This window comes from Scyliorhinus torazame, chromosome 7 (assembly GCF_047496885.1).
Source record: "Scyliorhinus torazame isolate Kashiwa2021f chromosome 7, sScyTor2.1, whole genome shotgun sequence".
In the NCBI taxonomy this organism is placed as follows: Eukaryota; Metazoa; Chordata; class Chondrichthyes; order Carcharhiniformes; family Scyliorhinidae; genus Scyliorhinus; species Scyliorhinus torazame.
Window position 1 is genome coordinate 298,461,541 of NC_092713.1, and position 14,927 is coordinate 298,476,467.

General features: G+C 45.7%; 1 protein-coding gene across 2 annotated transcripts; it reads right to left on the minus strand.

Moving 5' to 3' along the window:
* Nucleotides 1-7,423: 7,423 nt before the first annotated feature.
* Nucleotides 7,424-10,424, minus strand: LOC140427115 (heart- and neural crest derivatives-expressed protein 1-like). 2 transcript variants are annotated; one of them, XM_072512647.1, is made up of 2 exons: nt 9,668-10,424; nt 7,424-8,053 (listed from the first exon to the last, which is right to left on the minus strand). In XM_072512647.1, the coding sequence occupies exons 1-2, from the start codon at nt 10,157-10,159 to the stop codon at nt 7,955-7,957; spliced, it is 591 nt and encodes a 196-aa protein (XP_072368748.1). In that variant the 5' UTR covers nt 10,160-10,424; the 3' UTR covers nt 7,424-7,954. The 2 variants fall into 2 exon arrangements, with proteins under 2 accessions (XP_072368748.1, XP_072368747.1); XM_072512646.1 differs by having other exon boundaries at nt 9,662-10,424.
* Between the last annotated feature and the right edge of the window lie 4,503 nt (nt 10,425-14,927).

Here is a 14,927-nt window from a genome sequence, read left to right on the forward strand (position 1 = left end):
AGTTGTTGATGTTCTATGGGACCAGTAGATATACAGAGTCAGCAATGACAAGCTGTGCTATTATATATCTTTAGACCTGGAGCCTTTTGAAGATGTGAGCATACAAGGATGTGAACTGTGAATATCTCTACTGCGGAGCACAGTGTATCTTTAGTCACTGATATATTCAAGTCAGAGATCAATACTTTGGGATACTCAGTGAAACATGGTGACAGTGTGGGAAGGTATAGCTGAGATACAAGACCAGACATGCTCTTGTCAAATTGCACAGCAGGATCTGTGTATCAAATGATCCACTTAAGGTCCTATTTTTATATTCTTGTGTTTTTGTGCTTTTAAAAGCCTTCTCAACTTGATCTGTCACATTTAAAGATTTTGCATGTTGATCCTCAGATCTCTCTGTTCCTTCAACTCCTTTTAAAATTGCGCTATAGATGGCATGGTGGCACAGTGGTTATCACTGCTGCCTCACGGCGCTGAGGATCCGGGTTCAGTCCCGGCCCCGGGTCACTGTCTGTGTGGAGTTTGCACATTCTCCCCGTGTCTGAGTGGGTCTCACTCCCACAACCCAAAGATGCGCAGGGTAGGTGGATTTGCCACGCTAAATTGCCCCTTAATTGGAAGAAAAAAGAATTGGGTACTCTAAATTTATTTTAAAGAATTAAAATTGTGCTATTTATTTCATATCATCTCTTTTCATTCTTCCTATGCACCACACTTCCCTGAATTAAATTTGATGCACTATGTTGCTGCCCATCTCACCAGTCTGTCTTTGTGATCCGAGGTCCGTTACTGTCCTTCTCATTGTTTGCTACGTTTCTGAGTTTGTACCATCAGCAAACTTTGAAACAATGCTCTTTATACACAAATTCAGGTCATTAATATTTATCAAACACAGCAGTGGTCCCAACTTCAGGTGCGTAGCAGTAGCCACTTCCTTCCACTCTTGTGGGGGAAGAAAACCAACAATCCTCTTCATTTCTGACTCTTTGCCAATCTTGTAGCAATGCTGTCACTGTCCCTTTAATCTCATGGGCTTCAATTTTGCTAACAGATCCAATTTTCCTCTTCCACACGGCTGTTACTTCATCATAGAATTCTATCAAGTTAATCAAACACAATTTGCCTTTCACAAATCTCTGGTGGCTTTTATTTTTTGGCATATACTTTTCCAAATGATAATTAAGTTAGGGATCTGGAGAGGGGAAAACAGTTCTCCGCCATCATGTGAGAGTTACTGGCTGGAATGACCTTGTTCATCACTCTCCCTTTTGATTTGGAACATTGGTGTAATATTTGCAATTCTCCAGTCCTCTGGCGCCAATCCCATATCCACGGAAGATTGTGGCCCAGAGTGTGTGTCTTGCTTTTCTCAGAACCCTCGGGTACATTCCATCCCGGCTGGATGTTTTTTTCAACTTTTGAGCACTGCTAACTGTTGTGCGTCTTTCTTAATTCATTTCCAGCACAACCAACTAACCTGGTTGACATTTGTTAAATGTTGCGACCATGGTGGATAGGGGAGTGTCAATGGGTGCTGTTCCCAGTGAGTTCCAAAAGACATTTGATTAGATTCTGCACAAGGCATTATTACCACAAATAAAAGTATATGGAATCCAAAGTCATTTTGTGCCAGGGATGGGGCTGCACGGTGGCGCAGTGATTAGCACTGCTGCCTATGGCGCTGAAGATCCGGGTTCGATCATGGCCCGGGGTCACTGTCCATGTGGAGTTTGCACATTCTCCCCGTGTCTGCGTGGGTCTCATACCCACAACCCAAAGAATGGCAGAGTAGGTGGATTAGCCACCTATTAATTAGAGAGAAAAAATTCCATTAATTGGAAAATAAAATAATTGGGTACTCTAAATTATAGAACATAGAACAATACAGCGCAGTACAGGCCCTTCGGCCCACGATGTTGCACCGAAACAAAAGCCATCTAACCTACACTATGCCATTATCATCCATATGTTTATCCAATAAACTTTTAAATGCCCTCAATGTTGGCGAGTTCACTACTGTAGCAGGTAGGGCATTCCACGGCCTCACTACTCTTTGCGTAAAGAACCTACCTCTGACCTCTGTCCTATATCTATTACCCCTCAGTTTAAAGTTATGTCCCCTCGTGCCAGCCATATCCATCCGCGGGAGAAGGCTCTCACTGTCCACCCTATCCAACCCCCTGATCATTTTGTATGCCTCTATTAAGTCTCCTCTTAACCTTCTTCTCTCCAACGAAAACAACCTCAAGTCCATCAGCCTTTCCTCATAAGATTTTCCCTCCATACCAGGCAACATCCTGGTAAATCTCCTCTGCACCCGCTCCAAAGCCTCCACATCCTTCCTATAATGCGGTGACCAGAACTGTACGCAATACTCCAAATGCGGCCGTACCAGAGTTCTGTACAGCTGCAACATGACCTCCCGACTCCGGAACTCAATCCCTCTACCAATAAAGGCCAACACTCCATAGGCCTTCTAACCCTATCAACCTGGGTGGCAACTTTCAGGGATCTATGTACATGGACACCGAGATCCCTCTGCTCATCCACACTTTCAAGAACTTTACCATTAGCCAAATATTCCGCATTCCTGTTATTCCTTCCAAAGTGAATCACCTCACACTTCTCTACATTAAACTCCATTTGCCACCTCTCAGCCCAGCTCTGCAGCTTGTCTATATCCCTCTGTAACCTGCTACATCCTTCCACACTATCGACAACACCACCGACTTTAGTATCGTCTGCAAATTTATTATTTAAAAAATTAAAGAAAATGTTTTTAAAAGTTGTGCGAGGGATTAGTAATCTTGTGGGAGTAGGAGATCTTTTAGGGTAAAGTGAATGGACTCTGGTGGGATACGATAAGTAGTGTGCCCTCGGGACCTGGATTGGGACTTCCACTTGAAACGCATTTCTATCAGTGTCTTGGATGAAGGTGTATAGGTAGTGCAGATGGATGCAGAGCATTACAAAGGGACGTAAGCTAACTATGGAGGCAAAACAGCTGCCGGTTCAATGTGGGAAACTATGATCTCATCCCCTTCAGATCCAAAAGAGAGAAATTGGAACTAAAAAACTAAAATGCGGCAGCATTTTAGAGAGAAAAACTGATCAAACTTTACAATTCTGTGACTGATCAGAAAATCTATTTAGTATTGCTGCAAAAAGAGGCATGTTGTTGAGGATTCTCATCTTGCACTCACTGGGATAATCACAAGACAAGAACCCCATGTCAGGGGAAAAAAAACTTTATACTGGATGAAAAGAGAGTGCTGATTGGTTGGCTGTACACAAGCTCTGTACCACCAAACGACTATTTGTATATCTGCAAAAATAAATTGGAATAACGTCTTACTACTCGGAAACCAGGAATGTGGAGCAGCAGAGATTTGCATGTCTTAAGTACACAAATTATTAAGAACTCATGCACAGGTATGAAAAGTGATCAAAATGGTGCATGGAATGTTTCACATTTTTTCATGGGAATCAAGCAGCTAAACAGGAGGGAATTAGGAGGGAATTAGTGCTTCCAATGTACACAGCCTTCAAACCGATTTGGAGCAATTGCATTCAGTTCTGGACACTGCACCTCAGGAAGCTTTAGAAGGGGTGCAGGTTCAAAACAATGATTCTGGGGCTCAGAGGTTTAAGTTGGGAGGGCAAGGAAGCATGGTGGCACAGTGGTTAGCACTTCTGCCTCACGGCACCGAGGACCCAGGTTCGATCCCGGCCCCAGGTCACTGTCTGTGTGGAATTTGCACATTCTCCCGTGTCTGCGTGGGTCTCAACCCCACAACCCAAAAATGTGCAAGGTGGGTGGATTAGTCATGCTACATTGCCCCTTAATTGGAATTATTTTTTAATTAAAAAATTAAATCGGAAAGGCAGGTTGCATAAAACCCATACAATACAGAAAGAGGCCATTCAGCCCATCCAGTCTGTACCGACCCTCTGAAAGAGCACTTTATCTAGACCCAGTCACCTGCCCTATCCCAGTAACCGTACGCATTGATCATGAGCAATCTACCTAACCTGCACACCTTTGGACTGTGGGAGGAAACAAGAGCGCCTGGAGGAACCCACGCAGACACAGGGAACATGTGCAAACTCCACACAGACAGTCACCTGAAGCCGGAATTGAACCTGGGTCCCTGGCACTGTGAGGCAGCAGTGCTAACCATTGTTCTACCGTGCCGTCCTTGTCTTGTATTCACTTGAATTTGATTGAGGAGAGGTGATCTAATTGAGGTTTTACAATTGTAATGGCACTCGGTCGGAGTGATAGATTAGGTCAATCTAAAACAATGTGCTACAATCTCAAAACTAGACCAGTGAAAATCTAGAATTCCCATCAAGGTTTTTGATTCTGGGGATGCATTAAATCTTTTAAAACTAAGAATGTCAAAATTATTTTAGGAGAAGGCATCTAGGATTTATTCAAGGGCCCATTTCCTGTTCCTGTTATCAAGGTGAAATGCAGCGATTATAGTTTTCTGAGGAATTGGGATTCAGTTTCCATTTCCGGATATATTCCTAAACGGTATTTAGCTCTCTGTTCAAGGTGTTGCCAGGGCAAGTCAACTGCATCGACAAAGTGGATGTGAAAAGGATATCTCCTCTTGTGTGCAAGTCCAGTACTAAGGGGCATTGTTTTAAAATTAGTGTGGCCTTTTTGGGGCCGAGATGAGGAGAAATGTTTTTGAGGGTTGTGTGACTCTTGAACTCTTTGCCTCAGAAGGCGGGATTACTGAATATTTTTGTGTTGGGAGGTAGGTAGATTCTTGTTAGGCAAGGGAATCAAAGCTTATGGGGGTGGGGATGTGGAATTCAAAACACAAACAAATCCACCATGATCTTTTTTTAAATAAACTTAGAGTGCCCAATTCATTTTTTTCCAATTAAGGGGCAATTTAGGATGGCTAATCCACCTACCCTGCACATCTTTGGGTTGTGGGGGTGAAACCCACGCAGACACGGGGAGAATGTGCAAACTCCACACGGACAGTGACCCAGAGCCGGAATCGAACCTGGAACCTTGGCGCCGTGAGGCAGTAATGCTATCCACTGAGCCACCATGCTGCCCTATCCACCATGATCTTATTGAACGGTGGGGCAGGCTCGACGGGTCAAATAGCCTAGTTATGCTCCTAATTTTATATACATATGTCCATAGCCATCTTCAATAATATTCCTTGGAAATGCGTGGAGGTTTTACCATTGTGAAGACAGTAATAAATATGGTAAAGATATTTCTCTGCCCCATAAATTGGTGGTTTATGTTCCATTATGTCAGCAATTCTGTACAGCCATATAAAGTTCTCCTGCTTACTATCACTTCTTGTGCAAGGTTCGAGTATTTAACCTAAGTTTGGGGCAGTGGTGGAAAGGTCACAGTTTAATATAGTTCAGTTTTCAGCCATCCTACACAGAGGTGCTAGTAACTGTGTAGAACCCCCAATAATATGTGAATGCCAAGGGTATTGGAATTGTATTAAAGCATCTCAGAGCGGAACATGCTGTATGGAGACTAATTGAATTCTGTTGCATTTTTCAAGGTAATGTTTTGCGATGTATTTTTATACGTTTTATGAAGAGTATATGGGGGGGGGGGGGGGGGGGGGATCCATCAAACTTTCTCTGGGAATGAATTTCCATCCACAAAAACTGAAAGCTAGCACAGACTCTCAAACTCCCCAATCCTCCACACTGGTCTGTTCCAGGTTTTAACATTGCCCCCCGCAACAACTAACCAAATCATTATATCTGGTCTTTGAATTGTCATTTTCGACGTATTTATGAACATTTATCCGCGATGATGTTTCTTTCAGTACATTTTATGAGGACGCAGGAGCCGCATTAAGAATTGCAAAGCTCCCCGATTGAAAGGTATTTATTTAAAAACCGATTGTGTCAGACGTGTGATGGTTTGAGTCTTAAAATGTGAAGTAATTGAAAGAAGAAATGTCCTCCTGCTTGGCGGGCGGGGTTTGCGGGTCCCGGTGACTTCAAATAGTTTCTTGATTGACGCCAATGAATCTGGGAGAAGACATTGATAAACCTGAAGTAACTTCATGTATTCCCCGCAGGATTTCAGACATTTCCGAGTTGATTTTTTTTTTTGGGGGGGGGAGAATTAATCTGAAGCAACTCACAATTCAGAACCAGTGTATTAGTTGGGAAATTTTAGCTGGAACTTTAATACGAAATAGTATCCAATATTTAATGTTAATTGGAGAGCTGTGATGTTAGAGGGACTATCTATCTATCCACTGCAGCGATATAATCGACAGGAAATGGGGAGGAGCTGATTTATTAGCGATGGGAGTTTTGCGATAAATTTGGAAAAAATGTAACTGTCGCTTACGCAGAGGAGCTGATGACCCACATTTGAACACTTCTAGCATTGTCCCCGGTTTCAATCCGAAACTTGTGCTCGGCAGTGAAAACCTGAAGCAATTCTTCAGTAAAACTTACGAGAGTCGCCGGTGGTCCTGTGAATAAGAACCTTGGCAACTCGAATTTGTTAAAATAAAATGTTGTTTGTTTTCAAGCTCCTGAAATGGCTGATTTCCCCCCTGCGCGGATTTCAACGAGTGTTGAAGGGTTTAAATACCTCCTCGATTCAAAATATTAGTAATTCAGCAACGCTGGGAGTGGGGAAAGGACAGAGCGCGTGAGGAGGGTTAAGTAGGGTCTAGAAAGTTCCTCTTTTATTAAATATCGAGCTGCACCTCCAGCTCATCATTCGCCCCCTTCATCCCTCCCACCTAACAGAAACCTGCTTGTTTTAAAAAAAGGCAAAGCTGATCCCACCCTTACACTCCAGGAGATGATTATTTCACCAGTAAATATCACAGTCAGTAAATACCGCCCCCCCTCCCCCCCTCACTGGCTAAATATCTAATCATTCTTCAAGATTCAGGAAGTGTGCGTGAGATTAGAATGTTGCTATCCCAGTGAGTGGGGGGAAAGTTTCATTGCTTATTCCTGTGTCTGTGAGCAAGATGCCACAATCTGTCGTTAAGGAGAAAGGAACTGGGGGGGGGGGGGGGGGAGGAAGGGTGCGGTTGCTGCGGGGAGTGCCGGGAGCCGCCGGGCCGAATGTGTACAGTAGCCATTCCATAATTCGATACTGGTGTCGGTTACGACGATTGGAATAAGGCTGATTATTTTAGATATAGTTTCCCCGGCACTGTTGGTCCCACAATGTTTTGTCCGGGTGGGTTTGAGCGGTTGCAGGCGTTTTTGCTCCATAATCCCTCACCCGAGTTACTCCAGTCATTCCCAGGATTGGCCGCAGATGCAAAATGGGTGAGGGTCAGGAGGGGTTTTCAACAAGAACAGCCTGGAAACAGCCCGGCCAGGGTGTCCATACCCACTTGCAGCATTGACTCCTGTTCACAGATACAACCGTGTGAAATTGTAAATAGAAAATCATTTATTTTTAAATACAATTTACAATCGCGCGATGGGCTGGAGGCAAACAGTAAAATCACAGCCTGTAATTCTCCCATCTCCTCCTGGCGTTAATCGGCTTTTTTCCCCGGACGCTTCACTGAAAGTATATCGAAGAAAATAAAATCTCGGTACATTGCTAAATTGTTTAATAATTAAGAGTCGAAATAAACAACCGCGAGAGGAGAATTGGTTGGTTGGCAGTGTACAGAAAACTTTCTCCAGCAATTCCTCCAGGCAACTGGATGTCCTTCCATCAAGGCCCAATTCTACCTCCTCTTACTGAGGAATGGTCAGGTCACTGACTTGAAATGTAGCTGCAGAGACAGATAAGAAACATTTGGAATATTCCCCCATTGTTCCTGGTCCTCAACCTGGTCAGACAGATTTCAAATTGCACTTGTGCTTCTGCAATGGTTTATGCTGCTGGTTCAATTCCAATCGTCCCGAGCGTGGGCAAAACTGTGCAAAATAAAAACATTTTGCAACCTCACTGTCACTGGTTCAGTTCCAGAGCCCAGACCTGCTGCGGCCAACCGGTCCTCACCTTCGCCTTCTTGTCACTGCTTCTCGTGCAGCTGTGTAAGGTTTCATTCTGCTTGGAAGATAACACAAGGTTTATATTTTGATGGGTTTGAATAGGAATCTAAGAGGGATGGGGGGTGGGGCGGGTGGAGAAACACATCGAATATTTTTTAGAAATCGCGACTAGTACATTTGAGGGGAGGTTGAACAAGAAGAGGATGTATTGATGGGGTGGGAGCTGGGAGGAGGCTGATGTGTTGCATCGAGGAGTTGGGCCGAATGGGCCCGTGTGTGTTGTGAATTTCATGAACCTTGAAGCCGCCTCTAAAATACACGATCTTACTCTGACAATCCCGCAGGTGTTAAAGGGTTATTTGTCAAGTCGGGTGAGGATGTGTTGTTGTATATGTTACTGTATTTTTTTTACACATGTTTGGAATAAAATACATTAAAAAAAAGAGGATGTGGGCGGGGGGGGGGGGGCGGTTAGAAACTATAGCAGAAGGCACAAATCCAATTCATTGTAGAATTGGAAACTTATTTGTTTGGGGGGGACGGGGGGGGGGGGGACCAACCCGCGTAGAGATGCAGTCGGAAAATTAAATAGTCGAAACTCTTGACGGAGGGGGAGGTTTTATCCAAATAACTTTTACATAATGAACTCATTTTAAACTCTTGAAATGAATGGATAACAGGTCTGGATTCAGAAGTTGAATATACCAAGGATAATAATTTGGGAGCCACAAGTCTTTTTAACCTGAACATTCCCAACAACTTGTCTGTGAGTTGATATTTATTATTTTTTAATAAACTAGTTTTGAGATGCTGGTCCTGTTGTTTTGACCCAGTTACCGCGGTACGAGCCAGCTGGAGAAAACACAGGGGGGAAATGATTAGGTCTGAGAGAGTGATAATTCGGGGGTCGGCCCCAGCCCAATTGCTAGCGTCTTTGATTTGACTTCGGAATTCAAACACACAATTCGGATGGAAATACTGGTGAGTTTCGCTTTGTTATCTCTCGTTTAGAGAGATCGTCAATTACAAACCGTTGGATTTCAGTTTAGCTGTCTCTCGTCCTCGACCCTCACAAAACACAGCAAATCTGTAAGATACCTTTTCTAAAAACGGATCGTTGACCTAATTTTGCTTTAAAGGATTTTCTTAAAAGCCTAACCACAGGAAACCTATTTTGTGTATTGTTTTAGTGAGTCCTGTTTTATTTGATTGTTAGCCGGACAGATACAGATCCCACCCAAACCCCTGCATTGTTCATCAGTGGGGAAACTGCGGCAGACTTTCCATGTTAGTTACCCGTCCTAAATTCCAGGGGGTTCGATTCGATTCGATTTTAAATTTACCCCCAAATTATGTCGTTCGTTTGTTGGGAACGCGGTTTAAATGGGTGCAGTGGGAATATTCTGTAAACCAAACATTGGCATGAGGTTCCAGCATCGACCAATTACCAAAATTCATTGTGACTTTGTCAACACGTGTATTCGATGCAAAATGTTTTTTTTTAACAATCAATTGTGTATCGTGAGTTTCCCTCTACCAACACGTGTTGGGAAATGGGTTAGTTATATTTTTAAAACAAAAATCATGTGCTAATGATTTAGAGTCTTTGAGTCCACAGGGGGTCCAAGCCCCGCAGTTTGAGACAATCTCATTGTTTACTCACTCTTACCGTCTCCCGCTTGCGTTTGCCCTCCTTGCTGTCCACTTTCTTCAGGTCTGCTTTGAACGCCTCGGTTTCCCCCAGCTGAGTGTCCTTGGCCAGAGTGTCCATCAGATAGGCGATATAGCTGGTGGCCAGTCTCAGTGTTTTGATTTTGGAGAGTTTGGTGTCGGCCGGGACATTGGGGATACATTCCCGGAGCTCGGCGAACGCGCTGTTGATGCTCTCCGTCCGCCGCCGCTCCTTCTTCGGCCCCGGGGCCCCGCGCCGCCTCCCCGGCCGCTCCGGGGCAGCGGCGAAGCGGCCAGCGTCCTGCTGCATCCCGTCCATCCCATACTCGGAGCTGTAGGGGGGCTGTGTGCAGTAATCGGGAGACATCTCCCCCTGGTTCAGCACCCAGCTCTGGAAGAAGGAATGGTCCTGGTGACAGCGGCTGCTGGGGGCAAATGGAAAGGCTTCGTGCATTAGAGCGTGGTGTTGCAAACTTCCGACCAGGTTCATGGCTCCCAGTGGAGACACAGTGCGGAGTGAGCCAGGGTCACAGCAGCAGCAGCCTCTGAGCCCGCATTTACCTCCTCCGGAGAAACCTCATCTCTTCTTCTGGGGGGGGGGGGGGGGGGGGTTGAGATTTTTATTTGCCCCCCACCAGAATTTTTTTTCTCCCCCACTCTTCCAGTTTCCCCAACTTCCCGGTCTCCGCTTTCCCCGAGAATGATGTTTTCCAGAGTCCAACCTCGGTCTTTGGTCGATGGACAAACTGCAACCCTCCCTCCCTCCCTCCCTCCCTCCCTCTCTCTCTCTCTCTCTCTCCCTCCCTCCCCCCCCCCCACACCACCTCACCCTCTTTCCTTCCAGGGATGAAAGGGACTTGAACCCTCCTCGCCCAGTCAGTGCCAGTTTTATAGATCGTGCAGCCGGACCGGAGCCAATCGGGTCAAGAGCGATGGGAGGAGGAGACTAAGCCGCTTCCTTTCAGCAATTGGACAGGATTTGAAAGCCACACCAGGACAAGACGCGCGGATGGAGAGGGAACAGGTAACGCCAGCAATATTACACCCAAACAGAGGGATTGAAGTGCTAAGAGTCAGGAGTAATCCCTCTTTTACTAACTTCACTTACATCTTGCACGCCAATAGTTGTGATTGCATTGTAAATAGTGTTCAGACAGAACTCCGCGATTAGAGCTCGGGTTAATACTCCAGCCATCCAATAGTGGCCATGCTATTCCAATACTGTCCAAATGTCTCTGACACTAACTTCAGTGCTGGTGAACCATTATTGCAGCACATCCTATTGACATTAAGGCACTGATTGTGTGACAGGTCCCAGGGCAATGTACAGTGTCTGCTGCTTCCTAACACAAATGATCGACAAGGGCAACCAGGTCAATGTCTCATCCGAAAAACGGCATCTCCGACAGTGCAGCACCGGGGTGTCAACTTTGATCTATTTTTGCATTCCAATCCTAAAGTGGGACTTGAACGCACCATGTTCTGACCCGGATGTGGGGCTCAGACTTGGATAGCTAGAAGTTTGATCAAAGATGCAGGACTTGAGGAGGGGGTTGAAGGCAGAGAGATGTGTGGAGGAATACAGATTAACCGTGTAACTATTTAAACCGTGCATTTTACTATTAGTCCACAATTAATACTGATGCAATTAATCCAATGTACCATATCGTTAATATCGTAGAATATTTGAAATTGCAACAAGGTTATCGACTCTAAAATTTTCAAACTGACAGAACAAAAGCAGAGGTGCTCAGTGAGCAGTTTGCCTCTTTTAAAGAGAATGTGGAAGTTGGGCTAAAGGAAGATGTTTGACATGTAACACTGTTGATATTGTACAGCATCCTCAAAGGGAAAATATTCTGGAAGCTAATGGTGCTTAGTGTAGCTGTGTCACCAAGGTCAGGTGGCAGGTATTCCATGATGCTAAAGCAGATTGGGAAGCAATACTCAGATTGGGAAGCAATACTCCGTCAGATTGGGAAGCAATACTCCGTCAGCTTTCTTAATATGGTTGGCATAGGAACTGGACTAAATAACTGGATGATGGTAAATTTAGAATCTGCTGGTGGAAGTGGAAAGGTTAGTGTGTGGGTAAACTCCTGGGGTTGGATGAGGCATAGTGAGGGCTTGCAACTCGATACACTGACTGGCTCTTCCCGGGCCATTGTATAGGGATGCAGCAAGGTGCGTAAGGCCAGATCACTGGCCCATTCCACCTCCCACTCCAGTGAAGCAGTTGAGGCTCCTTCTTTAAACGTTTTTAAGAAAAAGATAGATACCTTTCTAAAGAATAAAGAGATTCGGGAATATGGTGTACGGGCCGGAGAGTGGAGCCATGATCTCATTGAATGGCGGAGCAGGCTCGAGGGGCCAGATGGCCTACTCCTGTTCCTAGTTCTTATGTTCTTATATTTTTTTAAAATATATTTTTATTCTCCATTTTCACATTTTCTTCAGTATTTACACTCCACCAACAAACAGTAAACGGTAATAAATACAATGTCAATCCCCTTATTAATAACAATGATCCCATCCTCCCACCAACCCCCAAACAATGGCCCGTCTGACAATGTACGCATCAAATAAAACAAACCCTCCAAAGGTGGGACAAAAAGAAGGAAAAAAGAAAAAGGAATCAGGAATCGCCTATGGTCCCCATTGACATATACAGTCCATCCCCAACTCCCCCCCCCCATAATATTCAATGCCATCCAATCCCCGAAAGAGTACCGTGAATGACACCCATGAATTGTAGACGCCCCCCCCCCCCCCATCCCCCACCCCCTCTCCCAGACTCCCCCCTCCACTTCCTCTTGTAAACTCCTCCCCCAACCTTGGTTCCTTCCTCCAACTTTTCATCCCGGCTAGACTCACCGAAACCTGTTCTACCAGGCTCCGATGGCCGCAGCTCCTCCCCCCACCTCACTCCCGTTCACTGGCGGGCTTAAACTGGCCAGCGTGGAGGCCCCCGTCGGGGTCTCCTTCCCCCTTGCCCAGTCCCAGGAAAACCAAGAAATCCCCTTTAGCACACAACCCCAGCACACACACCCAAGCCCCAAAGAACCATCATTGCAAATGAAAGTCCCATCTCTTCATTTGTCCAAATATATACAGCGTCAACTCTTTTAGTACATACACCAACACGCAGTGAAAAAATAAAGTTACATGAGGCTACATCGGTACACGACCATTTCTCAATTCTGCCACAGTCCTTCTACCTTTGCAAACTCCTCCGCAGCTCCCGCCGTCACAAAATAAAAGTCCTTGGATTTATAGGTCACCCTCAACGTAGCTGGATATACTATGCCGCACTGCATCTTGCTGGTGTACAGTGCCTTCTTCACTGCTCCAACGTAAAGTCCTGATACATACGCATACCAGCTCCAGCCCACTGCACCTCCCGCTTCTGCTTTGCCCAGCACAGGACTTTCTCCTTCATGCTATAACTACGGAAGCATAGAGTTACTCCTCTTGGTGGCTCATTCCCTTTGGTATAGGCCTCCACGACCAATGAGCCCGATCCAGTTCATATTGGGAGGGATGGCCCCCCTTCCCCAATAGCTTTGCTAACATCGTGGCAAAATACTCCGTCTGCCTCGGGCCTTCCACCCCTTCGGGCAGACCCACAATCCTCAGATTCTGTCGCCTGGATCTGCTTTCCAGGTCTTCCATGTTGGCTCTATCACCCTCTGCAACTCCTTCCCCATCGAGGTGAGTTGATCACTGTGCTGCAATAATATCTCTTCCACATCCTTCAGTGTCTCACCTTGCTCCCGCACCTCCGCCGCTGCGCTTGATACCGCTGCCCTCACTGGGGCAATCGCCTCCTCCAGCAGCACTTTCAATACCGCCCCCATCTCCTTCTTCATCGCTTCCATGTGTTTTGTGTACTGTTTTTCAAGTTCCACAGCCATTTCTTCTGCTGTGAGCGATGCGGCCTCCCCTGATGCTCCAGCCTCCGCTTTTCTTACAGTTCCTGCGCTGACGTTTTCACTCACCGGCGGACTTCCGTTAACCTCCTTTTTCACGGCCATTTTTCTCCCAAACTTGGACATTTCTCCTCCCTGTGCCTTCTTACAGCCTTTTCAGCCTCCGTTGTCCCCGGGACCGGGCATTAAAACTCCGAAATTCCTATTCCCAAGCAGGAACCCTCCAGTGTGTGGCTGCCTCCTGCCCACCATCACCGGAAGTCCCGTTCACTCCAATTGTTGACAGCAATATTGGTCCTGTGGTCTGGGAATAGAGGAAGAGGGTCTTGTGGCGATCCTTGTTCTGCACGCATAGACCCTAGCTCACAACTCCTGACATATCGCAAGACCTGGACAAAATTCAAGCTCAGCTGATAAGGGGCAACAATAACTTTAGCGGGCAGCACCGCGGCACAGTGCTTAGCACTGCTGCATCACGGTGCCGAAATCCCAGGCACAAGCCCTGGGTCACTGTCTGTGTGGAGTTTGCTCCTTCTCCCCGTGTTTGCGTGGGTTTTGCCCCCACAACCCAAAGATGTGCAGGGTAGATGGATTGGCCACGCTAAATTGCCCCTTAATTGGAAACAAAAATCAATTGGGTACTCTAAATTTATTTTTTAAAAAGAGGGGGTAAAAAAGTGGCAACAATAACTTTATATATAGCACCTTTAACATAATAACATATCCCAGGTTGCTTTACAGGAGCATTGTAAAACAAAATATGACACTGATGGAAGTAGAAGATATGGGATTAGACAAACAAAAGCATTGTGAAGAGGAATGCCTCAAAGGAAGAGAGTGAGGGATAGAGGCAGAGAGGATGGGAGAAGCAAATTACATGGATCACCATATCTAATTGGAGAGAATCTCACCATCTCCCCTTGACATTCAATTGCATTACCAGCATCACATCCCCCGCTATCAACATCCGCAGGTTACCATGAACAAGAAACTGATTTAGACTAGCTATGCTTTGCCTTCAAAAGCAGGTGAGAGGCTGGGAATTCTGTGACGAGTAACTCACCTTCTGACTCTCCAAAGCTTGCCCACCATCTACAAGGCACAAGTCAGGAATGTATTAGAATACGGCCCACTTGCCTGGATGCATTCAGCTCCAACAGCACTCAGTATGTTCAATACTATCCAGGGCAAAGCAGTCCACTTGATTGCACAATATTCACCAGCTTAGACACACAGAGGCAGCAGTGTGTATCATCTATAAGATTCAATGCAGTAACTCACCAAGGCTACTTTGGCAGAACCTTCCAAACCCATGACCCCTATCACCGA